Below are 23,757 nucleotides of genomic sequence, written 5' to 3'. Positions count from 1 at the left end.
GTGGCCCCCCAGCAGGCAGTGGCGGTTCCTAGGTTAGCGCTAGGGAGCTACATTTTAGGTTAATAGAGCCTGGGCCCAGGGCCGCTGGGGCAGGGCCCTCAGTGACGTTGGCAGTTGTCTGGAACAGCCCTTGGAACCCAATTCTGTGGAGGACAGGGCAGGGGTGCCGCTCACACGGGGGCGGCCAGCAGAGGGACGGGTGTAAACACGCAGACACACTCAAGGCACGGAGTCACTTGGAAGGGGGCCTGGGGAGGGGGTTTGCTGGTCAGGATCTGACAGTTTTAAATAGTTTTTCTCTAAAAAGTTTTCTAGATTTGCAGTTTTTTTTTTTTTTTCCTTTACTTTCATTTTTTTAAAAAGCTATGAGAATGAGCAGGTGGACTGTGGTTTCCAGGAATGGTGGCGTCTCACGCTTCTTGTGCTTTTTCCTTTGGGGCCTCCGAGCGGCTGGGGGTGGGGGACTGGGCAGGAGGCTCCCTGTAAACATTTGGACTTGGGCTGGGGTAGGGGCTGGTGTTGGGCAAAGCTGGGGGTCCAGGCTGGAGAAGCAGGGGCCCCTCCAGACGCAGCCTTGGGAGACTCAGCATGTGCCCCCCTCCCCTCATCACAGAACAAGACAATGGTTAAAAACCAGAACAGATGCCCAGAAGGGGGTACCATGGCCATTACCAGCACCTCAGACAAGGGCAGGCTTCAAACAGGGAGGCCTGTGGCAACCCCTCCCCTACGTCTGGAGCTGAGGGGACAGGGGGAGCTGAGAACAAAGAGAGGAAAGAGGAGAAAAGCGGCGGGGGAACAGGCGGGGAGCGTGGTCTTCTTGCCCCCATCTTCCTCAGGGGTTGGGGGGTACAAAGTCGGCGGTGGCCCTGGAGGTGGGGGGAAAGCAGAGCATGGATCGGGAAGCAGCCAGGGCGTGCCTCTCTCCCGCCTCCCTAGACAATGACCCTTCTCTATTTTTCCTACCCATTTGTTACCAGGGACACAGTTGCCGCCCAGGAGCCAGTTTCTGTTGCTGGGTTACGTGGGGGAGGGGAGTCTGTGGCACTGGGAGAGTCATCCCACCTCCACCAGGGCCAGTGGGGCCAGCCTAAGCCCGGGACGCTCAGACAAGTCAGAGGGCAAGAGCTGGAGGTGCACATGGAGCTGGTGGTAGTGGGCAGCAGGGCTGGGCTCCGCTGGCATGCAGCTTCCGGCAGGCTGGGCCAATGGCCTGGTGGGTGAGGAGGTGAGATTTCTCCAGGGAACATCAGGATGGCCTCTGGTTCTGTCCCAGGGCAAGGCCAGGCCCTTCTGTCTGGACCACTGGGCCAGGCCTGCTTGTATGACCTCCTCCACGCCCTGCACCTCACTCACTTGACCTCCTGATTCACACCCTGGGCCTTCTCCTCCCTTGTCCCCTGGTCACCTATTGCCCCTCCCCCTCCAGGTTCACCCCCCTACCCACCCCCAGAACCCCCTGCTGGGGCTCCAGGCCCGCTTAGTTCTTCCCCAGCGCCCTGCCACAGCCCCTCTGGCTCACCATCCCGCCAGGCCCCGCTGCCCCTCAGAAGAGGCCGCAGTCCTTCAGGTTGTTCTTGATGATGACATCGGTGACGGCGTCAAACACGAACTGCACGTTCTTGGTGTCGGTGGCGCACGTGAAGTGCGTGTAGATCTCCTTGGTGTCTTTGCGCTTATTCAGGTCCTCAAACTTACTCTGGATATAGCTGGCTGCCTCATCATATTTGTTGGCCCCTGGGGGAGAGAAAATGAAGACTTGTGCTGCATGTGTGGCAGGCAGGCCACATCCTACGTGTGCAGCAAGGGTCTGTGCGTGTGGACGGCCAGGCATACAACCTGTGCATGCATGTGCATAATATGACAATGTTTGTGGCTGCCCATACATGCCAGATGTGCAAAGGGGTACCCCACTGTGTGAAGGAGGATGCCCATGTACACATATTCAGGGGTACATGCTTGAGTGTGTTAAGGGCTCCATGTGTGCACACACAACTATACAAGCCTAAGTGAGGCACCAGCCCCTGCCAGTGTTCCAAGGTTACACTTCTGTCCAGTGGGGGGCGCCTGAGGGCCACCTGGTCACCATAGGCTACTTGGGACAAGAAGCAACCCTCCGGAGGCCCTATCCCCACAGTCCCCACACCTGTGTACTCAGGGAAGCAGATGGTCAGGGGACTGTGTGTGATCTTCTCCTCGAACAGGTCCTTCTTGTTGAGGAAGAGGATGATGGACGTGTCTGTGAACCACTTGTTGTTGCAGATGCTATCAAATAGCTTCATGCTCTCATGCATGCGGTTCTGGGGGGTAGAATAGCAAGGTCAACGCTAGCCACCACTCCCCAAGCCCGCTGCCCCCACCCGCAGCATTCTCTCATCCTCTCACCATCTCCTCGTCCTCAGCTAGCACCAAGTCATAGGCGCTCAAGGCTACACAGAAGATGATGGCTGTGACGCCCTCAAAGCAGTGGATCCACTTCTTCCGCTCAGACCGCTGACCACCCACATCAAACATCCTGCAGATATAGATCACCTTAGTTCCAGGAAGGGAGCCTGGGGGAGGCTTTCTGCCCCATTTCTCAGGTTGGCTGACTGAGGACAGAGGCCTGCCCAGAGTAGGGCAGCTACCTTCTGGAATCATCCACACTTGCCCACCTCACCCCTGGTTCTGGGCCAGGAGCTTGGACAGCAGGCAGGCTGCAGCCACATCAGGCAGGAGCAGCAGAGGCTGTGAGCAGCTGGCAGAGGTGGCGTGGATCCTGACTGCTGGTTCACTAGGTGGTGAGGATGTGCTTGCCCAGAACACATGAGCCTTGTAAAACCTCAGTGGGGCTGGGGGATCCTGGACCAGCCCCTGCCTCTGCTACCCCAGAGGCTGGCAGGTCCTGCCCCTCCCACCTGTCCACATGCTCGCTCACTTGAAGTGTAGGTCCTTGAAGGTGAAGTGTGTCTCCACGATCCCCGTGGTCTTTACGCGGGTCCGTAGCACATCTTGCTGTGTGGGGATGTAGTCACTCTGTGCAATACGCTCCAGGTCGTTCAGATAGCTGGGGATGGGGGGTGGGAGGGTCAGTGGGGGCCAGCATGGGGCTTCCTTAGCTGGACCCTGGGCCAGCTGCAAGAGGCCCCTTCCCTCCCATGCCATTTCTCAAGCACAGCCCTTGCTTTTTTTTTTTTTTTTTTTTTTTTTTGAGACAGAGTGTTACTCTGTTGCCAGGCTGGAGTGCAGTGGCATGATCTTGGCTCACTGCAACCTCTGCCTGCCAGGTTCAAGCGATTCTCCTGCCTCAGCCTCCTGAGTAGCTGGGACTACAGGCGCCTGCTGCCCAGCTAATTTTTGTATTTTTAGTAGAGACGGGGTTTCACCATGTTGGCCAGGATGGTCTTGACCTCTCAACCTCAGGTGATCCGCCCACCTCGGCCTCCCAAAGTGCTGGGATTACAGGCGTGAGCCACTGCGCCTGGCCTAGGCACAGCCCTTGTTTCTTTAACCCCTGCCTGCATTACCTCATTGCTCAAATGAAGAAACCTGAACTCAGAGCCCCCGGCCTCCCACCTGTAGAATGGGAATGGGAGGAGGTGCAGCTCTGTGGACAGCTAGCCAGCCAAGCTCCAGCACCCAGGGTCTGAGCCAGACCTGCCTCAGACAGGATCCAGGATGTTGGAGCTATAGGCAAAGAGGGTGGGAGGAGGCAAATTAGTCCTTCAGTGAAGGATTCAGGATGCTAATGGGTGCAATTACGGCATTAGCCGCAGAGCAGCCGGGTGCGGTCCCTCGATGTGGTGCTGGACAGGTTGGGGCCTGCCAGGCCCAGTGGGCTCTTTGCCCAGCGCCCAATGAAATCTGGGTTCCTCAGGGGGAGGGCACAGACACCTGCTTGGCGGGGGTCCCAGGGACTCCTCATTACCAGTTCCCTTAATTAGTATCAAGGCTACCCCTGCAGGGCCTGCCTCTGCTGCCTGCCTCAATATCCCTGCCATGCCCTGGAGGCTGGTCCCAGGCCTCCAGGCTGCTGCCCAGAGCCGACTTTTCATTCCTGGGGCAAGGCTGCTGGGGCTGGCCCTTGGCTCCCACCAGCACTCAGGCCAAACCAGGCCAGAGGGAAATGATCTCAGAGTAGCAGGGACAAAACAGAAAAACAGGAAGGGCCATGGGGAACGATGACGCATGTGCTGTGACCCGCATACCATGCCCCGCCCCCTACTGCCAGAGTCCTCAATGTGGAGGTACCATGGTGCATTCCACACCAGCCTCTCCCTTTTCCCCAACAGGTGGGTTGGGACCCCCCAGGGACCCCCTGACTCGCTGCACACTTGGAGGGTTGCTGCGAAGAGGGGCTGAAGGAGCCCTGCTTCCTGTGGTGTTCCAATCCGCAACCCATTCCCAGGGGGAGCTATCAAGGCTTAAACCTGACTGGGAGAACAGGGCCTGTATTCACTCCCAAAACTGTGCTGGGCACACAGTGGGTGCCTAATGTCTGGAGAATAGAGAAAGAGGATGATGGAGAAGCAGGAGGTGGCCTGGAGGTGGCTCTATTCCTGCTTCCTTTGAGTATCATGGGCACCAAGGTCCCTGCTGCTCTGACCCCAAGCTCGCTGGTGGCTGGGCCAGAGATCTCAGGGAGGGGCAGTGGTGAGGCCTGGGGGCCCCCACAGCATTTGGCTGTGACTCCACAGCTCCTGTAGGGGGTACATATTCACAAGAGCATTCAGGCCATGTAAGAAGGGTAGGAGGAGGCTGTTCATGTGGCTGGGACAGGGCTCAGGAATCACAGCCAGGCAAGACCCTCCTCCTCCTCCCACCCACCCTTGCTGAAATCCACCCTATGGGTAAGCTCAGGATTGGATGAGCAATAGGAGCAAAAGGGTGTTCCAGTCAGAGGGGATTGGCTTAAGCAGAGATAGGGGAAGGCTAGAGTACAGGGACAACAGCCTATCTGGTGACACCATCCAAAGCCTGTGGATGTCCCCTGCAGCCATCCTCAATGGCTATTAGCCTGTCTGTCCTGTTCCCCGTGGGGTCCTCAGCACCCTGCACCAGTCCAAGTACATGACAGATACCACAGGGAAGGAGTTCAGAACTGTGGAAAGGGTGCAGGCTTGTCATGCCTCTGGGATTCCTGGGACCCCTTGTAATTCCTCAGCCTAGGGCCAGCGAGGGTCACAGCTGAGGTCCAGGGGCTCTGACCTACACACACACCTGTCACCTCCCAGATAACTTCCTCCCCTATGGCCCCCTCCAGCCAGCCTCCACAGCCTATGTTCAAGCACAGCCAGCTCCCCACGACCCCGAGATGCTGCACATGCTATGCCCCTGCCTGGAATCCCCTCATCCACTCCTCCCCTGGCTGACTCTCCTTCAGAGCTCAGCAATCCTGTCTCTGGGCCAACTCCACCTCTACCTTTTCACTAACACCCTAAATTGTCACTGCATGGGGACTTTGCTCCACTCATCACTGTGTCCTTGAAGCCTGGCACAGAACAGGTGGCAGCAAATGTTCTGAGTCTTGCTCTGTCACCCAGGCTAGAGCGCAGTGGCGCAATCTCCGCTCACTGCAAGCTCCACCTCCCAGGTTCACGCCATTCTCCTGCCTCAGCCTCCTGAGTAGCTGGGACTACAGGCGCCCTCCACCACGCCCGGCTAATTTTTTGTATTTTTAGTAGAGACGGGGTTTCACCGTGTTAGCCAGGATGGTCTCGATCTCCTGATCTCATGATCCGCCTGTCTCAGCCTCCCAAAGTGCTGGGATTACAGGCGTGAGCCACCATGCCCGGCCGCAAACGTTCTTTAGAAGACTGTCAAGACAGATCAGACTCAACTGGCCTGGAAGAGATGTACTGTATAAGCCACCTGCCTGTCATTCCTCCTGGCCTTTCAATAACGTGACACCCACCCACCCCCCAAACCAAAAAACAGGAAGGCCTTGGTTAACAGTCATTGGTTTCATAAGCAAAGACCAGCAGTGTCCTTCTGGGGGTTCTCAGGCCCTCCGGTCCAGCCTTTAGTCCTCCCCCAGCCCCTGCCCTGCCCTGCCCAGCCCCTCAGAGCACTCACTAGGCAGCTGAGTCGTTGAGCTGGTATTCCCTTGAGCGGCCAAAGCAGGCCTGCACACCGTGGTCAGCCCAGAGCCTCCGGATGACGCCGGACAGGTCATCAGGGAGCACGCCTTGCTCCTCGGCGGTGCAGGACAGTGCAAATAGCTGCCTGGCGTCGTCCTGGGCACAGTGGCGGGTGGTCAGGCAGTTGAAGGAATGTACCCCCACTCTGCCAGAGGCAGGGAGACCTCTGGAATGGGGCCCAGGCTAGGGTATTCTTGGATTCCCTAGGATGAGACTTGCCCTAAAACCTTTTTGTTGTTGTTGTTTACTTTTTTCTGTGATGGAGTCTAGCTCTGTCACCAAGGCTAGAGTGCAATGGGGCGATCTTGGCTCACTGCATCCTCTGCCTCCCGGGTTCAAGCAATTCTCCTGCTTCAGCCTCCCAAGTAGCTGGGATTACAGGCACGTGCCACCATGCTTGGCTAATTTTTGTATTTTTAGTAGAGACGCGGTTTCACCATGTTGGCCAGGCTGGTCCTGACCTCAGGTGATCCACCCGCCTCGGTGTCCCAAAGTGCTGGGATTTATAGGCATGAGCCACCACAACCAGCCACCCCGAAACCTTTTGGGAGGTGGGAGAGGGTGGGGCGGAGGGCACATACCGCTCTGGAGGGGTCGGCAAAGTCGATCTGCAGGTTGCCCATGGCTTTGACAATGGCCATGATGGACTGGATGGTGTTGCTGTAGACAACCGCCCGGTACTGCCGGCATTCCTCCTCAGAGTAGCCGTCCTCGTGGATGATCCTGATAGCCAGGGACCAGGAAGGTTAGTGTCCCCAGGGCACTGGGAGTTCCCACGGCTGCCTGGGGCTACTGGGACCTGCTTCAGAGAAGGGAAAACTGCCCCTGACCCACTGGGACCTGAGGATAAGTGACTGCTTCTCAGAAGATTCTGGGCCTGGCTAAGACTGGCTGGGCCTGTAGTCGGGGGCAGTGCAGGCCCAGAGGGTGAAGAGGGGAAGCTGGAGTTTGAGCACTGCCTCTGGAATACAGCACTTACTTCATCTGCTTGACGATGGTGCTCTTCCCTGACTCCCCAGCACCTGGAACAGAGGGCACAGGTGGTCAGGGGGCAGGCCCAGAGGGGCTCCACAGGCACAGAACAAATGCCCAGACACCTGTAGCCCAGGAGGCAGAACTAACCTTCCCACCAGCTGCACCGTGAGATGGAGGCAGCTGGGCCTGGTGGGCAGTTGAGCTACCAGGAATGCAGCTGGCAGGGCCACAGTGGTCAAGGTAACCTAGAGCACCTGTGCCCCATGGCAGACTCTCTGCAGGCCTTTGCCTCCCACAAGCTCTGCTGCCCACCATGGCTCCCCACTGTCCTGGGGGGTCTTGGCTGGAGACTTGGCCAGCCATGAAGGAGCCACCCTGTTCTCACATACATAGGCTCGCCAACCTGTGCAGCTGGTGCATGCCAATATGGTGCCCTGGGCAGAGCTGGCAGGAAGATGCCCTGCATACTCCATCCAACAGGGTAGCAGCCCTTCTTCTCCCCACACTCTGAGCCTTAGCAACCAGGGGCCTAAGCAGGAGCACAGCGTCACACTTCAGCTTTCTGGACATGGCCCAATGCCCTGCCCTCTGCTCACTGCGCCCAGGTCTGCCCTCTGCTCACTGCGCCCAGGTCTGCCCTGAGCAGATGGAGGCTAGAAGGCTAGAATCTAGGAGACCTACAGTGTAACACACACGCGTACTGACTCATGAATCTGGGAGACCTGCGGCGTATCTCACACACCCACACCCACACACGCCCATACTGACTCCAGCTTTTCCCTGGCCTGGTACAGCCCTGGCCCATATTTCTCTTTAGCTGGTACTGAGATTTGCTGCATTCTCTCCTGTATTAGTCACAGCAGATACTGTTTCTGTTCCCATTCTACAGATGAGGACATTGAGGCTCAGAAAAATAAAGTATTGATCTAAGATCATGTAGCCAGGACTCAGAAGGGCAAGAGGGTGGAGGGAACCCATGATGCCTGGTCCACCCTGCCATTCTCAAAATGTGGCTGAGACCCTGTGGGACAATGCCCTGGGGAGGTGTTTTAAAAAGCAGATTCTGCCGGGAGTGGTGGCTCATGCCTGTAATCCCAGCACTTTGGGAGGCTGAGGCAGGTGGATCACCTGAGGTCAGGAGTTCGAGACCAGCCTGGCCAACATGTTGAAACCCCATCTCTTCTAAAAATAACAAAAACTAGCCAGGCGTGGTGGCAGGTGCCTGTAATCCCAGCGGCTCGGGAGGCTGAGGCAGAAGAATCGCTTGAACCTGGGAGGTGGAGGTTGCAGTGAGCCGAGATCGTGCCATTGCGCTCCAGCCTGGGCAACAAGAGCGAAACTTGGTCTAAAAAAAAAAAAAAGCAGACTCCCAGGTCCCATCCCAGACAACAGAGCCAGATCTTGAGGAGTGCAGCCCAGGAGCCTGTATTACCCAGGGAGTCTGTGTAAAGAAGGACCAGGGGGGCCACCCAACTCCCTGGCTGGGGGCCAGAGGGAGTGGAGGCAGGGCCTCACCTTGACCTTGCTCCCTTGCTGCTGGCTTGTCTTGAGCTCCAGGTTGAATGGCCCCCAGCTGGGCCCTGCTGTCCTTCCCAGACCCTGTGCTCCTGCTCCATCACTGCCAGTCACACCTGCAGCTGCCAGGCACTACCTCTAGCTATCTCCAGGGCCCTGCTCATGCTGTTCTCTTTGCCGGGAATACGTGCCCCATGCCCCATTCACAGTGTCCCAATTCTGATCACTGTGGCACGTTTGTTCCTCTGTGCAGCTTAGCTGGGTGGGTAGTGAGGTCTGTGCAGAGGTCAAACTTGGGTACTCTGGCCAAGCTCAACAGCATCCCTTGGGGCTGGTCAAAACAACCTCAGAGGATGAAGGTGCTAACACACAAACGAACACAAGCAGTAACAATAACATCGGCAATATCGACAGCAAAGCTATATGAAAACAGCGCCCACCATGTGCCAGATGCTGCTCTACATCAATGACACCCACCAACTGCCATCTCCACAGCAATCCTGGGAGGTAGGTTCCATTCTCACCCCAATCTAACCAGTGAAGGAACTGAGGTCCAGGGAGGCTGAGGTCACAGGGTTAGAGTCCCCTCTGCAGGGAGCACACTTGCCCACCGCGCAGTCCCTCCTAGAGCTGTCCTGAGTACCTGGTACTGCAGCGGAGCCACACAGTCCACCTGGCACTGGGTTCACTCCCTAGCTCCCCAGGCAGACTCTGGGCCATGTCTGCAGTGCTCAACAAGCGGCAGCAGGCATTGGGACATGGTGGCAGGCCTTGCCAAGGCCCCTGCCCACCTTCAGCCCCCTACGCCAGAGACCACCCTGAGGGGAACGGCCTGAGCCCTCCTCACAAATGCCATCAGGCGCCTGCAATCATTGAGCTTCTGACTGTCCCAGGCCTGCTTTCCAGGATGAGGGGAGGGGATCTGGGGAGATGGGGAGTGACAGCTAGTTGGGTATGAAGTTTATTTTTGAGGGTGGTGATTATGTTCTGGAATTAGATAGCAGTGATGGTTGCACAATCTTGTGGACATACAAATGTGCAGGCCCTGGGAAGGCTGGGGCGCTGTGGCTGGGACAGCAATCCCCTCTATTGCTTTAGCCCCTGGGCACTACAGGGGCCAGGCCCAGTATCTTCACTGGGGTGTATACCGGGATATATACCAGCACCACTCCCTCCCCATTGGGCTGTGCATGGCAAAGGGGCAGCCAGGATCTCCATACCAACACTCCTCCACCTGCCAATGAGGACATGGGGAAAGGTCCCAGGAAAGCCTCACAGCGATGCCTGAACACTTAAGGCCCATCCCCCTGGGGCTCAAAGCACCCACTGGGGCAGGGAGGGCAGCAGTGGCTACCTGACTGTCTTCCCCACTGGCTCCTCCAGAGCAGGAGGAAGAACCAGGAGCCAGTCACAGCCAGGATGGGGGGAACTGCAGGAGCAGAGGCCAAGGATGCGAAGTCATGGGTCCCCATGCAGTCCCGAGCCAGGCGAGCTGAGACTCAGCAGGGAAGCTACCCAGGGCATGGGGGACCTGAGGTCTAGGGTGAAAGCTTCCCCTTCTTGTGTGACTTCAGGACTCCTGCCCACTTGAGGCATCAGTTTCCCTATCTGGCCACTGAGAGTGAAGAGGGGGTCTGGCCTTTTGCCCACTCTTAGTAGGTGATGTGGGCTGCTTCGTGACCCTGCCCAGGGACAAGGGTGCAAACTTGCTTTGCATCTGATTTTCCTAGCAGCAGCTAGACCTGGTAGACATGAGGTAGGCAGCACAGAGCCAGTCACACTAGGAGCCAGGATATCTGCTCCCTGCCCCAGCCAGGGAGGGCCCACTTCCCTGTCCCCTTCAAGTTTCATTTTCCCCTCCTAAGGCCTCTTAAATGTTAAGAGAACATTCTCTATCCCAAGCAGGGGTCACTGAAAAAAGAGGTCCACTTGACAGGTAAGCAAATCAAGGTCATGGAGCCCCTATCCCTAGACTCAGGCTGGTCTCTTTGTCTTTCCAGCAGCTGTGACTCAGGCGGGAAGTAGTGAGTGGCAGGACAAGGGTGTGGTGCTGGCAGCCAGGCAGGAAGCAGGGGGAACAACGGGACAGAGGCAGGGGCACAGCCCAGGAGCAGCTCCAGCAGAGAAGGGGGACAGGAGCAGAGGTGGGTGGAGCCCCAGGATGGCATCTGGGTGGAATGGGTGGGGTGAAGAGCTCTCAGGCAGCCCACAGGCTAAGTGCCCTGGCAGCTGTGGGGCAGTAGCTTCACTCTCCCCATCTCTGGCTGGGTCCTCTTTCCATCAGGACCTGATGGATGTCCCCTACCAGATAAGCTGGCAAGAGGCTTATCTGCGAGTTTTGCGCACACCCAGCTCCCCTCGCACCTGCCTCTCAGAGGGGTGGCTGAGTCCAGATTTTTTTTTTTTTTTGAAACAGTCTCGCTCTGTTGCTCAGGCTGGAGTGCAATAGCATGATCTTGGCTCACTGCAACCTTTGCCTCCCGGTTCAACCTCTGCCTCCCGGTTCAAGCAATTCTCCTGCCTCAGCCTCCCCAGTAGCTGGGACTACAGGCATGTGACACCACGCCTGACTAATTTTTGTATTTTTAGTAGAGACAGGGTTTCACCATGTTGGCCAGGCTGGTCTCGAACTCCTGGCCTCAAGTGATCCACCTGCTTTGGCCTCCCAAAGTGCTGGGATTACAGGCGTGAGCCACCACGTCCAGCCTGAGTCCAGATTTCTGCAAAGATGCTGGGTAGGGGAACTGAGGCAATAGAAGGTGGCATGAATCAGCCCCTCCTGCCCGCAGAGGGCCCCACCAAGTGCTCTGTCCCCAGCTGGGTAAGACCAGAGAGGTCTGCAGAGGTTCCCTGGGGTGGCCTTGGCATTCCCACTGAGTCATACCTCTTCCCACCAAGGAAGAAACCTCTGCAGCCTTTGCCCTGTGGCGCAGTTGGGGCCCACAGCAGGTAGGCAGTAATCATAGTGATGTGCTGGGTGGTGGCAGCTGCTCTGCACTAGAACATCTGCTTCCACTTTGGGAGTGCTGAGCCCCAGAGGAGGGAACCGATGAGAGAAGGGAGACAGTACCACTCCACCTGCGTGAACAAGACCAGCAGGGCCCCTGCAGCAGGAGAGACAGACCCACAGGTCTTGTCACTTGATGCTTAGTCCAGGCCCCAGCATTCAAGTCACAGCATCTGTTCATCTTGGACCCTCTAACTCCTTAATAGGCTTTGATCTGCTGGGAGGCTGGGACTTGCTGCTATCCTTTCTGGCTTCAGTTTCCCCTGGGCAGAGCTGTCAAGCCTCAAGCAGCCAGCCAGCCTACCTCCCATTTTCAGATCCTCTCCCAGAAGGAGGTCCAGACTTGCCACAGCCCTGATGTCCACTCTGATCCTTCCTGAGATCCTCAAGAGCTTCAGCTCCTTTCCTGCCCTTTCTCTGGCACCTCATCTGTGAAATGGGACAACACTGTCTCCTTCTGAGAGATGGGTAAGGATTAAATGCAAAGCTCTTCTCACAGTGTGGGGCACATGTGAGCATTCAGGTAAAAGTTATCACTATTTTTCTACCCTTTGAAAGAGTACAGATTTCCCAAAACCTCTCATTTCCTGCAACCTGCAGAGAAGACTGCTGTGGTCATCTCATTTGAAGGAGAGCTTCTGAAGATTTTCAGATAAAGAGCAGATGAAGAGCAATGGACAGTGGCTAACAGGCTGATTCAGAGCTGTGGTGGTTCCCTGCTGGGACTCAGCATAACCTGGGACAGGAGTCAGAGCTACTGGCTCCTCTGCTGGCTTTCCGCTGTGTCGTCACTTCCCTTCAGTATAACCCGGCACTCCTACACAGCTGGGGCCTCCTTCCTGCCCAGGAGCCTCACTGCTGACATTGCTCACTGGCTCCACACACCCAGAAAGCCAGGCAGACCTCCCTGGAGAGAACCCCCATACTGGTGGGCTCCGTGGGAACACGTGGGGCCAGGAAGAGCAGCCAGCTGACGTGGCAGGCCCGAGGGCAGAGATTCTCAGAATCAGCAGCGGCTGGGACCACAGGGTAGACTTGGGCAGCGGCCCAGCTCAAACCCACAACACCAGGCCCGCCCACACTGCCACAACTCCCCAGCCTATCCCAGTGGGATATGGTGGGGCAGGTGGGGGTAGCCCTGAGCCCACCACAAAGGCAGCCCGGACACCACCTCCTACTCTTATCCCAGGAAGGTGCCACATCTCCAGCTCAGCCTGTGGTTCTCAGATCCCGTGCACCCCCACGTCCCCTGCAGTCCTAGGGACCCATGCCCCGCCACCACCAGGGGGCGCCCGGCAGCCGGAGACACTGTGGAAGGAAGTGGGGGCTGGGCAGCACTGGGGAGCGTTTTGTTTCAGAAAAGCAGCCTCAGCCAGGGGCGACTGGGGAAGGTGTCCCACCCACCAGCCCGTCCCTGGGAAGCCCCCAGCCTGCAGAGACTCGGCACACACAGAAACCATGGCAACGGGAGGGAGGGGCAGAGACCCGGCCAGACAAAGGCCCTCTGAGCCCCGCCCCTGGCGTCTCTTCCTTCCTCCAGGTGCTGCTCCCCGGCCCCCCTCATTCCCTCCGAGAAGGCTCAGCACGGGTTGGCACTGGGAGGCAGGGACTCGAGGTCTTGAGAGGGACCGGCGACACTCCCACCCGTGTGTGTGGCATGGCCCTATAACGGATGCCTGAACAGACCAACAGACTCCACACCTCCCTCCCGCCAGTCTCTGGCACTCGGCTGCCTCCAGCGGCTTCCAGGGGTTCACAGTGCCCAAAGGGGAGCACTACCAAGCAGGGCCTGGCTTCCTACTGCCAAGTCAGAGATCTCTGTGTTAGGGAAACTGAGGCCTCAGGTCCTGCCCACACATGGGAAAGTCTTTCTGGGGCAAGGTGTGTCTCCCTCAGTGGGGCCCTTTCCACTGCACAGAGGGAAACTCAGGCACCGGGTGAGGAAGGCTGGCCTGATGTAAAGGAGGCCCCAGACCTGTTCATCGCTGGCGCCTCAGGGCCCAGGTACCGCCCTGTGCAGGAGCCAGGAGGTGCTGGACAAGACGCGGATCACGCGGAGCTGGGCCATTTGGCACCGTCTCCCTGGAGGCCTCTTCATTTCAGGCATCCCTCCGCTGTTCCCAAGGCACCTGAATGACCTCTTTTCCCTTCTGATTCATGGCGGTGGACTCTGGGAAAGATAACGGGAGCCTAGGCCTCATCTATGAAATGTACCCCTTGAGGGAGGGTGCCAAACCCAAGGCCTGCCCTGAGTAGCCTCTTCAAAGTCACCCCAAACTGCCTCAGGGCCCAACCCAAGCCAGCAGCTGTCCTTGTGTCCACAGGCCAGGAGACCATGCTAAGAATCACGACACTGGCGTGGCGCGGTGGCTCACGCCTGTAATCCCAGCACTTTGGGAGGCTGAAGTGGGCGGATCACCTGAGGTCAGGAGTTCGAGACCAGCCTGACCAACATGGAGAAACCCTGTCTCTACTAAAAATACAAAATTAGCCGGGCATGGTGGCACATGCCTGTAATCCCAGCTACTCTGGAGGCTGAGGCAGGAGAATCACTTAAACCTGGGAGGCGGAGGTTGTGGTGAGCCGAGATTGCATCACTGCACTCTAGCCTGGGCAACAAGAGCGAAACTCAGTCTCAGAAAAAAAAAAAAAAAAAAAATCACAGCATCACAGATTCTAGTGCTGGATACAGAGAGGGAAGAGGACAGTCTGAGGTCTCACGGTGAGGAACTGGACCCTCTGGGACCCACAGTCTTGGGTGGCCATGAGGATGCACGGGTCTCTGCTCTGTGCATGGCTTCATGGCCCAGAGAGGCTTGGACGCTTCTGCTCTGGCTCTCCTAAGCCTTCCTCAGCCCCCTCAGTCCCTTACGGCCTGGCCTGGCAACACAGCAGAACCCCTAGGAACCCCTACAAGAGAGGGCAAGGCCCCACTAGGCCACAGCACTGAGATTCGGAGGCCAAGGAGCAAGAGGAACCAGCCTCAACAACTATCATGCAGTCATCAGCCGACACCATGGCCACATTCTACCACCACACAGCACCACACTTGCACCCAGCACTGAGCCTGTGCTCACAGTGCAGCCCTAAGGAACATGCTTTCATTTCACTCCTCTGGACAATTCCCAGTCTCAGAGGCCCTCACCATGGACTTCAATAGCTTCTGAGCCTTCCCCAGGCTTGGTCTCAGTCTAAGACTGGGGCTTATGGGAGAACAAGCATAATATTAGGGAAAGAATGAAGTCCTAAGTTGCCAGCTATAACTTGAGCATCACTGTGAGAGGATACGGACTAGGAGAAAAAGTGGGAAGTCAAAAGGTGCAGCTGCAGCCGGGCGCGGTGGCTCACACCTGTAATCCCAGCACTCTGGGAGGCCGAGGCAGGCGAATCACTTGAAGTCAGGAGTTCGAGACCAGCCTGACCAACATGGTGAAACCCCGTCTCTATTAAAAATACAAAAATTAGTTGGGCGTGGTGGCACGTACCTGTAGTCACAGCTACTCAGGAGGCTGAGGCAGGAGAATCGCTTGAACCCAGGAGGCGGAGGTTGCAGTGAGCTGAGATCATGCCACTGCACTCCAGCCTGGGTGACAGAGTGAGACACCATCTCAAAAAAAAAAAAAAAAAAAAGGAGTGGAGGGGGTCCCCCATGACCACATGGCTGTAGAAAGCTTCATACACAGAGTCTTGGGTCCCACCTTCCAGGTCAGACAGCTCCCTTTCCACCTCCTAAAAGAAGAATTGAGGCCCGCAAGCCAGGGCCCATAGGCACAGGCAGAACACATACGCACCCACACCGTCTGCCTGCTGTCCTGCCTGATCCGTTACTTCCAGCCAGCACAGACTCCCAAGGGGCCATGGCAGTTGGAGGCAGGCGCTTAGTCACTACATGGGTCATGTCCTGGCATCTCTGTTCCTTGTTTAAGTGCATAAAGTCCCTGAGCTTCAGTTTGTCCATCAGTGAAATGGGTGTAATATCAGTCCCAGCCTCACAGGATTAAATATGACAAGATAATGAAGAATTCAGCTCCACACAACAGTCAAGGCTCAATCAGAGACAGCTGTGGTTATCACCTGAGGGGAAACAGGCCCAGTGAATGTAGCCCTAGACCCAGTGAGTGGGTGCTGGTAGGGGAGAATCCTTAGGCTGAGGCCAGGGATGCTTTGTCCGCCCCCCAGCAGGGGAAACCCAGAGTGAGCTCATCTTGGGGCTGTTGCTGCATTTCCAGGCATTCATCTCAGCCTGTGGCTGGCCTTCCGGCTTTGGAGAGCAATGGCCGCTCGGGAATCTAAGAGCAGCCCTCTGCCTTCCTGCTAGCCCTCCCGCCAGCGTCCTTCTCCCAGCCACAACTTCCTGTGGCCAAAGAAGGGGCCTGGAATCCTTCTCGAAGGCACCACCTTCTCTGGGATCTTGGGCCCGACGGTTGCTGGGGTGGGACAAGGTACAGAGCTACCTGGACTGGCTCCAACTCAGTGACCGCCACTAGAATGGCCCACAGGAGTGCACAGATAAGCCTGGGCAGGTGTTCACCTCCTAGACCCTTCCAGTTGGCAAAGCCCTGGGGGGCCCTTGGGCTCTCACCCCCACCCTAGCACCAGGCAGCCCTCTGGCCTCTTCCTCTTTTGGGCTCCTCCTCCCCCAGCTGCTTCCTCCTTTTCCTCTGGTGTGGACACCACTTCCCCGAGAGGCCCAGCCCTGCCCTGCCATGTCGTGCAGACTTCATTACCTCCTCCTCCCGCCGGGGGCACACACAGTAGGTGCTGCCATCACCTCCTTTGCATATCCTGAGGCTGTCAGCAGCCTTGGAGCCCCCAGATTCCTCCAAGCCATAAGGATATCTTCTCCCCAACAAGGCTGAGATGACCCCACCTTTAGGCCTTTGCTCAGACTGGTGTGGTGCTGCCTTTCAAGCCTTGTAAATGTGCACAGAGGCCGGCACAGAAGAACCAGCCCAGCAAATGTTTGGTTATTCCAGAAAGATTCTTCCTCCCCAGCCACCAAGAGCAGCCACAGCCCCAAGAAGTAACATCAGGGTGAGGGTGGGGTTGGGGTTTAGTAAGAACGAGAGCTTCAGGCTAGAAGGGCTGGGTGGGGCTGGGCAGACGGGGTTCCACCCTGCACCTGTAGCTGAGGGAAGGGCTGCCTGAGAGCATCAGGTACCAGGGACACCATCAAAGGGCCCAATCCTTTGCCTTCCCCAAAGCACCTTGCAGAGCACTCTTAGGCAGGGTGTATCAGCAGTGGCCTGGCCAGAACCTGCTGACCCCTTCCCCTCCTCGCTGAACTCCTAGGCTGGGATTCCTGGCCTGAGATGCTGGGAAGATGAGACTACTCCCTGGCCTGTACCTTGCCCCCATCTGCCCGGTCCTGCCTCCCCCCACAGCACAACGGGATGTAGGGGAGGCAGCACTCAGGCTCTGGGGTGACAGTCTCCTCCTCTGCTGTGGGTGGGGTGGGGGGAGTCCCTGGTTCTTCAGTGGCTAAGAGCTTGGGTGGACAAAGCTTCCTCCATCCTGTTCCCGCCAAGTGAATGGGTGGCTTTTAGAGACAGACTGAGAGAGTCACAGCCAGGGACCAAGAACTAAGATCAACGACAGAGTATACAGGACCTGTGTGTCTGCTTGTGGCCCAAGTAGCCCCAAGTGCACCTACTGCCCCACCCCCTGCAGTGCTGGAGGCCTAGGGACCTTGCTGGGACCTGACCACACCCCACCCTCAGCACTACCTGCTGCCACTTGCTAGGCAAACTGATGTTCAAGGGCCTGGGACATCAGTGATGGCACTCAGTGACCCTACCTCTCAGGCCACCCAGGGCCAACCGCTGACAAGCTGCCCAGGGCCAAAGGGGTCCCGGACCATCCCCAGGCCCCATCCAGCAGCCTAGGCTCTGACACATAGTGGGTGGTGTGATGCTGCCTCAGGGTTTCTGACGTGGAAGCCTGTGTCCCGCAACTGGTTTGACTTCCACCTCCTGCCACAGCAGCGCAGCTCATTCTCTCTGTCCTCACACCTGCTCTGCCCTCTGTCTGGGGTTCCTCTCCCCCACCCGCCTGGGATGCCCCCAGCTGAGCTCCAGCTGCCCTGATTCACCTAGTCTCTCAGCTCAGAGGTATCCCTTGAAGGACCTAGTCTCACTCCTACCCTAGAGGTATGACCTCATGTTGGCTGCACTGACACTGGCGTGAGAGGCAGGGGCTGAGCCTAGCAGAACTGGGCAGGATGCAGGCAGAGGGGGTCAGCTATAGCTTGGACCCCTGTTCACTCCTTAGTGTGGGAGCTCTATCCCTGCCTGCTCCTGCAGACAAAGCCCCGACAAGCCTGGGGGAGGGGTGGGAAGAAGAGACTCAGAGGCCCAAGCCGCCCTGCCCCCCATTCAAGTGCTAATGAGCTCCAGCAGTGAAGGAGAGGGCTGGGGGAGAGTGTAGGGGCTGGAGGCCAGCCTGGGTGGGTACTGGCCCACCTGGCACCCAGGGCCCTACCACATCTCCAAACCTAGACCCCCAGAGGTTGGGCCTAAGGTCCCCAGGGCAGTCTGTCACTCCTGCTGGCACCAACTATCTGCACGCCTTGGGCTCCCCACTTGCTGTGAACAGCTGCCTGAGGGCAGGGGAGGGGGTTCCCTAGGGCTCCAAACCCGGGCCAGGCAGCCTCTAGGATGGGAGACTCCTTCCCACCAAACTCTCAGCAGTGGGTCCCTCATCCATTTTCTTTTTTTTTTCTTTTTCTTTTTTTTTTTTTTGAGACAGAGTCTTGCTCTGTCTCCCAGGCTGGAGTGCAGTGGCACCATCTCGGTCCACTGTAACCTTCACTTCCCAGGTTCAAGCGATTCTCGTGCCTCAGCCTCCCGAATAGCTGGGATTACAGGCACATACCACCATACCTGGCTAATTTTTTTTGTATTTTTAGTAGAGACGGGGTTTCACCATGTTGGCCAGGCTGGTCTTGAACTCCTGACCTCAGGTGATCTGCCTGCCTCAACCTCCCAAAGTGCTGGGATTATAGGTGTGAGCCACCGCGCCTGGCCTCCCTCACCCATTTTTCATACCTCCAAGCTTTGGTAGACTGTCCCCATAACCTGTGGCTGCAGGGAGGCACTCTGCCCCCAGGTTATGAGTGGAGAGCAGGACTCCTGCCAGGGCTTCACCTGATGCTGAGTCTCTCAGCCAGTGCCATAGGTGGAACTGGGATTCGAACTCAGGTCTGGATGACCCCATGGGCTGGTCCAGGGAGGGTGGCCCTTTCCCCACCAGGCTAGGAAACACCCACCCAAGCTCTTGGGAATACAGGCCAAGTCTTCCTGCTGCAGTGTTCTTGTCGAGTTGGTCCCTCTGACCCCCAGTGCCTGGCCCTGGCAAATGGTATTCATCCTTCACAGCTGCCCAGCAGACCCCCTCCTCCAGGAAGCCCCCCTTCACAGGCACCATTAGAGTCTAACCCACTACCCAGCCAGTCAGAATCCCAAGCTAACCCTTCCTATCTGTCTCCAGCTAGACCAGGCTCCAGTGGCTGCCCCAGGATTATACTTACTCCTCTCCCAGGAGCTCTGCCCTGTTCATGGACATGTTCAATCACTACATTCTGTCCATATACCCTCATTAGGCATCTATAGTATGCCGGCCCTTTGCAAGAGACACAGACAGGACAGAGGCCACAAAACCCCCTTTCTTTTCTTTTGGTAAACTTCATTGAGCCCTTGCTATGTGCAGTCTCTGCACTGGCCAGTACCAGGACTCTCACAGCATTTCTCTGGTCTGAGCCCCAGGGCTGCGGAGCAGCCCCTGCTGGACCAGCCAGCTCAAGCTCGACTGTGGCTACTGCAGTGTCAGAGACAGCAGCCCTCTAGCAGTGCACCAACAGCCTGAGTTGGAAGGAAGAATACAAAGCCACTCTGCTCAGCAGGAGTTCTGCACAGGGTGGGATAAGAACTCTCTCAGGTGCCAGCATAGCCTGTGGCGGGGCTGGGAAGAAACAGCCTGAAGAACTTTTCTCAGTGTCCCCTCAATGCTGGTCACCAATCCTGTGGTGGGCCTGTGGGCCCTTGCCACCTGCCCACAGTATGCAAACCGCCACTCAGTTTACTCCACCATCTACCCAAAATCAGGTTCGGAGGATACTTCCTTCATTCAACAAACAGATGAGAAGCACCCAGTAGATGCCAGGCTCCATGCTGGGCACAGAAATGAAGAGGACTTAGCCCTGCCCTGCAGTCTCCAGGCATCTGAGGGGGGAAGCAACAGCGCTGGGAGCCAGATGTTTCACCAGCCTTGGTCGAGGGAGGATGTCCAGGAAGGATCCTGGGAGGTGATCCCAGAGTAAAGTTTTAAAGAACAATCAAGTAGGGAACAACACACGCAAAGTTCCAGGGGCAAGAGAGAACTGCTCTGTTTACATTCTGAAGCCTTTATGGAGCCAGTGGTGGACACTGTCTCCTTTTTTTGTGAAGCTGTCCACACAGGCCCATCCCAAATCAGAGACTCTCCCCCCTCACATACACTCTGGCTTCCTTTCCCTTAAGAGCCCAGACCAGGGTCCCAGATTCCACCTGGGCCTAGCTGATCAGTCACGTTGAGCTGGGTAGGAGTGGGGAGCATCCCTAGAATAGGACTGGTATCTGCTTCCCCTACAAAGTTGCCAGGAAATACTCTCTTGCCTGTGTGTACCACATCAGCCTCTGCCCTGGTGACAAGGACTGTGCCTGCCTGCTGGCAGGGCTACCCAAGATGGGAGGGAGGCGGTGTGCGGGCGGGGCAGCAGGCGTGGTTCTGGCTGGGAGGGAAGGCTGGCAGTTGCCCAACCTGAGTCCCGTTGCCTGGACAAAGTCTCCCGCTACATGGGACAGGCGCCCAGAACTCTGAACTTACCACAGCTGGGCTCCCATCACCACCTTGCACCTGGATGGGAAAGGCATGGCTCAAGCCAGGATCCCTCCCCAGGCAGCCATGGCAGACTGGGTCGTCAATATCAAGCAGAGCTTGGTCAGAGCCCTTTGCAGCACACTGCAGGGTCTTTACTCCCAACCTACATCCCAAACAAGAACCACCAGGAGGCTCTTGTTCTCCCCATCCTGAGCTGGGGCACTCCTTTGGCCAAAACCCAGGAAGCCCATTTCACAGAGTAAGCAAAGGCCAGAAGGCCAGGACCCCAGGGTGAACTTCCCAGGCTAGAAAGTGCTAAGCCAGACCCTGCACCCCTGGCTGCTGCCAGCCCAGTGTGGGAGGAGTTACCAGGTCTCACTTGCCTTAGCCCAAAAGCTGAGCTGGGCTCCAAGGAGCAGGCCTGGTGGGATGGGGGACCCTTCTGGTGTCGGGACACAAAACTAGCCAGAAGCCCTGCGTTCCCCCAGCTCTATGGTCCAGTCTTGCATTTCCTCGGCCACCACAGTAACTGCAATCAGCCTGGGGAGAGGCTGTCTAGAGACTCCTGGCTGGGCACTGGGAGGCAGCGGTACCGGAAGTGCCCTCCCCAGGCCCGTCGGGCAGCAGCAGCAGCAGCAACGGGCATTCCACCGCGTCGACACCCACTCACTGCCGCTGCCGCACTCACAGCAGAGACAGGAAGAGGCAAGCGCCCAACGCAAAGCAGCCCAGGAGGCTGGGCCGCCGCCCCTTCCCGCCCCTTCTCTTCCTCCCTGAGGCAGCAGCGAAGCGGATGCCATTTTGAAACCTCCAAGGCTGTGCCCGGGAGGCCGGGTCCGCAGGGACAGTCAACAGATGGCCCATAATGGACATACATGCTGTTCCTCGGCCACAGGTCCAGCACGAAAAGCCCTGCTTTTCACAGCCTGGGAGCCCCATGACAGTTCTGAAGTCGAGGGGCCACACCCCCCCATGCACTTCTCAGCCTACAACGGTGCTACGCTGTTGCAAGGGCCTCCCTCCCCCCAACTCTAAAACCCCCAAATCAAAATTAGACTGCCACTGGGCACCACACCTACTTCCAGTGGGAAGCTGGATGGGGACAGCCAGTAGGCCCACCGTCTTTGCAAAAGGCCAGCTAGGATGCTCAGAGGCACCCTGGCCCACCCCCAGCTGGCCCCTCAACTCCTCATTCAGCTAGTCCACCATCCCCCTTCACAGGGTCCCAAGATCCAACAAGCCCCCCAACTCTTAGAGGCTACATCCCAGGCCTTGCAGCCCAGAAGGGGTGTGGGCAGCCCAGCACCTACTAGCAGATCTCCTGGGCTCACCCGCAGGGGCAGCAATATGTCGGCTGTCTCACCACTTCCACTTCCCCCCACCCCTCTAGCAGCCACCATCTTTTCTGGCCTTGGAGGCGGCCACAACCCTAACTCCTCCACTCTCTCTCCTACTTCCCAGACTGGCCTTCGAAACTGGAAAACATAGAGCCTCCTTGGGAAGCCTGAGGCCTGGCCCCCTCCCCCAGCGTGACCAGTGGAGCCTCAATCCAGCCCCGTGGGGGTTCTGCATAAGGCAGCCTAGGTCCTCTCCAACCCAGGGCTCCCGCCTCCTAGCCCAGCCCACTTGATGCAGGAAGGGTGGAGGGATCTGGGAAAGGCCAGAGTGTAAGAGGACTTAGGGGAGGATCAGCAGAGGGTTTCGGGAGTGATGCCTGCAGAGAAGGATCTGGAGGGCAGGAAGCAGGGAGCAGGGCTCGCTGAAGGGGTTCCAGCTGGAAATGGGGCTCAAGAGCAGTTTCCCACTCGAGAGGTTCCTTGGGTCAGAGTGCACAGGTGGAGGATACAGATTCCAGACTAGGGATGGGGCACAGAAGGAGAAGGAGGGAGTGGGTGGGGGGCCTGGCAGGGGCCCCGCGGGATGCTCATGCCCAATAGGAATAAAAGGCGCAGGTGAGGAAAACAAGCGGAGCCTGAGGGTTGGGGAACAAGTGGCGGGCATCCTGGGGGTTTGGGTAAAGTGTAGGGAAGGATGGCGGGGGCTCTGAAGTTCTGTGAAGCTAGTTAGCAAGGGGGGATGGCCAAGCAGGGCACTGGACCGCGGGTGTTGGGGCACTGTTGACTGGATTTGGAGGTCTGGGGTCTGGGATGAGATAGGGGTCTGGTCTAGAGTCTGGGCAGGATCAAAGGTCTAGTCCAATCTAGAGTTTTCAACCCTAGTCCTGGCCCAGGTGTGGGGTCCCAGACAGCCCGGGTCTGGGAGTTTGAAGCCCTAGTCTGGGAGGTCAAAGTCCTTGTCTGGGGATTCGAGCTGGGAATCAAGGATCCCAGTGCGGGACGCGGCCTCACCCAACAGCAGCAACTTCACCTCCCGCGCCGCCTTCTCTCCGTCCTCCCGCAGGTTCTTGTCGATCATCTTAGAGCGCTCGGCCGCCGCCTTGTCCTCGGCGCTCACGGTGCAGCCCATCCCGCCGTCCGCCGGCCCGGCCGCCGCCCGGCCCCCACACGGCCCACGGCCCGGCTCGGCCCCGCCCGACCCACTCCGCTCCCACCACCAGCCCTCTGCGGGAAGCACTCGGGTCGGCAGTTCCGAGCGACTGCGGGAGGCGCCTTCCCTACCGCCGCGCACCGACGGCGGGGCGGGCCGGGGGTGGGGCCTGGGCAAACCAAGCCTGGGACTGGGCCGGGGCGGGCTTACAGGCGGGGCCAGAGGAGATTAGAGGCTGTTGATTGGCTCGAGGGCGGAGCGAAGGGGGAAGTTAGGCGCAGCCCAGGCTCGGGCCTGGGCTGCAGGCGGGGCCACGCGGAGAAAAGGCAATATGGGTGGTTCCAAACCCCGGGACCCGGCACTGGGCGGGCTGCAGGCGGGACCGGGCTGTGATTGGGTGCGGAGCGCCGGGAGCTCTGTTGCTGGACAGCCGGGAGGGCGGATCTGTTAACCCGAGGGTGGGGATCCGGTGCCCTCGAGGGCAGAGCAGGAACCAGCCCTCTGAGCTTCTGCGAGTTGGGCGAGTTAGGTGGAGGAGGCGTGTCTTTGTCATTTGTTAAAAAGTTAATGAGTCCAGTAGACTTGTTTTGGGATCTACGAACTCGGGAGCCTTTCTGGACTGCGGTTTTCTCAGTCTTAAGGCGGGTTTACCGCCTTCTCCCTCTGGGTTGCAGCTAGTCGAAAAAGTAAAAAAAAAGGCCGGGCGCAGTGGCTCACGCCAGTAATCCCAGCACTTTAGGAGGCCGAGGCGGGCAGATCACTTGAGGTCAGGAGTTCTAGACCAGCCTGGCCAACATG

The 23,757-nt window shown here is 57.9% G+C and overlaps 1 protein-coding gene across 1 annotated transcript; it reads right to left on the bottom strand.

The window, feature by feature from the left end:
* Nucleotides 1-323: 323 nt before the first annotated feature.
* Nucleotides 324-23,070, bottom strand: GNAI2 (G protein subunit alpha i2). Its single transcript, NM_001280137.1, is given in 9 exon segments — nt 324-869; nt 1,523-1,737; nt 2,147-2,300; nt 2,386-2,515; nt 2,918-3,046; nt 6,055-6,215; nt 6,701-6,842; nt 7,099-7,141; nt 22,821-23,070. Coding segments are annotated over 8 exon segments (1,068 nt in total). The 5' UTR covers nt 22,939-23,070; the 3' UTR covers nt 324-869; nt 1,523-1,546.
* Between the last annotated feature and the right edge of the window lie 687 nt (nt 23,071-23,757).

This window comes from Pan troglodytes, chromosome 2, assembly GCF_028858775.2.
Source record: "Pan troglodytes isolate AG18354 chromosome 2, NHGRI_mPanTro3-v2.0_pri, whole genome shotgun sequence".
Classification (NCBI taxonomy): Eukaryota; Metazoa; Chordata; class Mammalia; order Primates; family Hominidae; genus Pan; species Pan troglodytes.
Note: the sequence above shows the minus strand (reverse complement) of the source record. Positions and strands in the feature narration are given on the sequence as shown.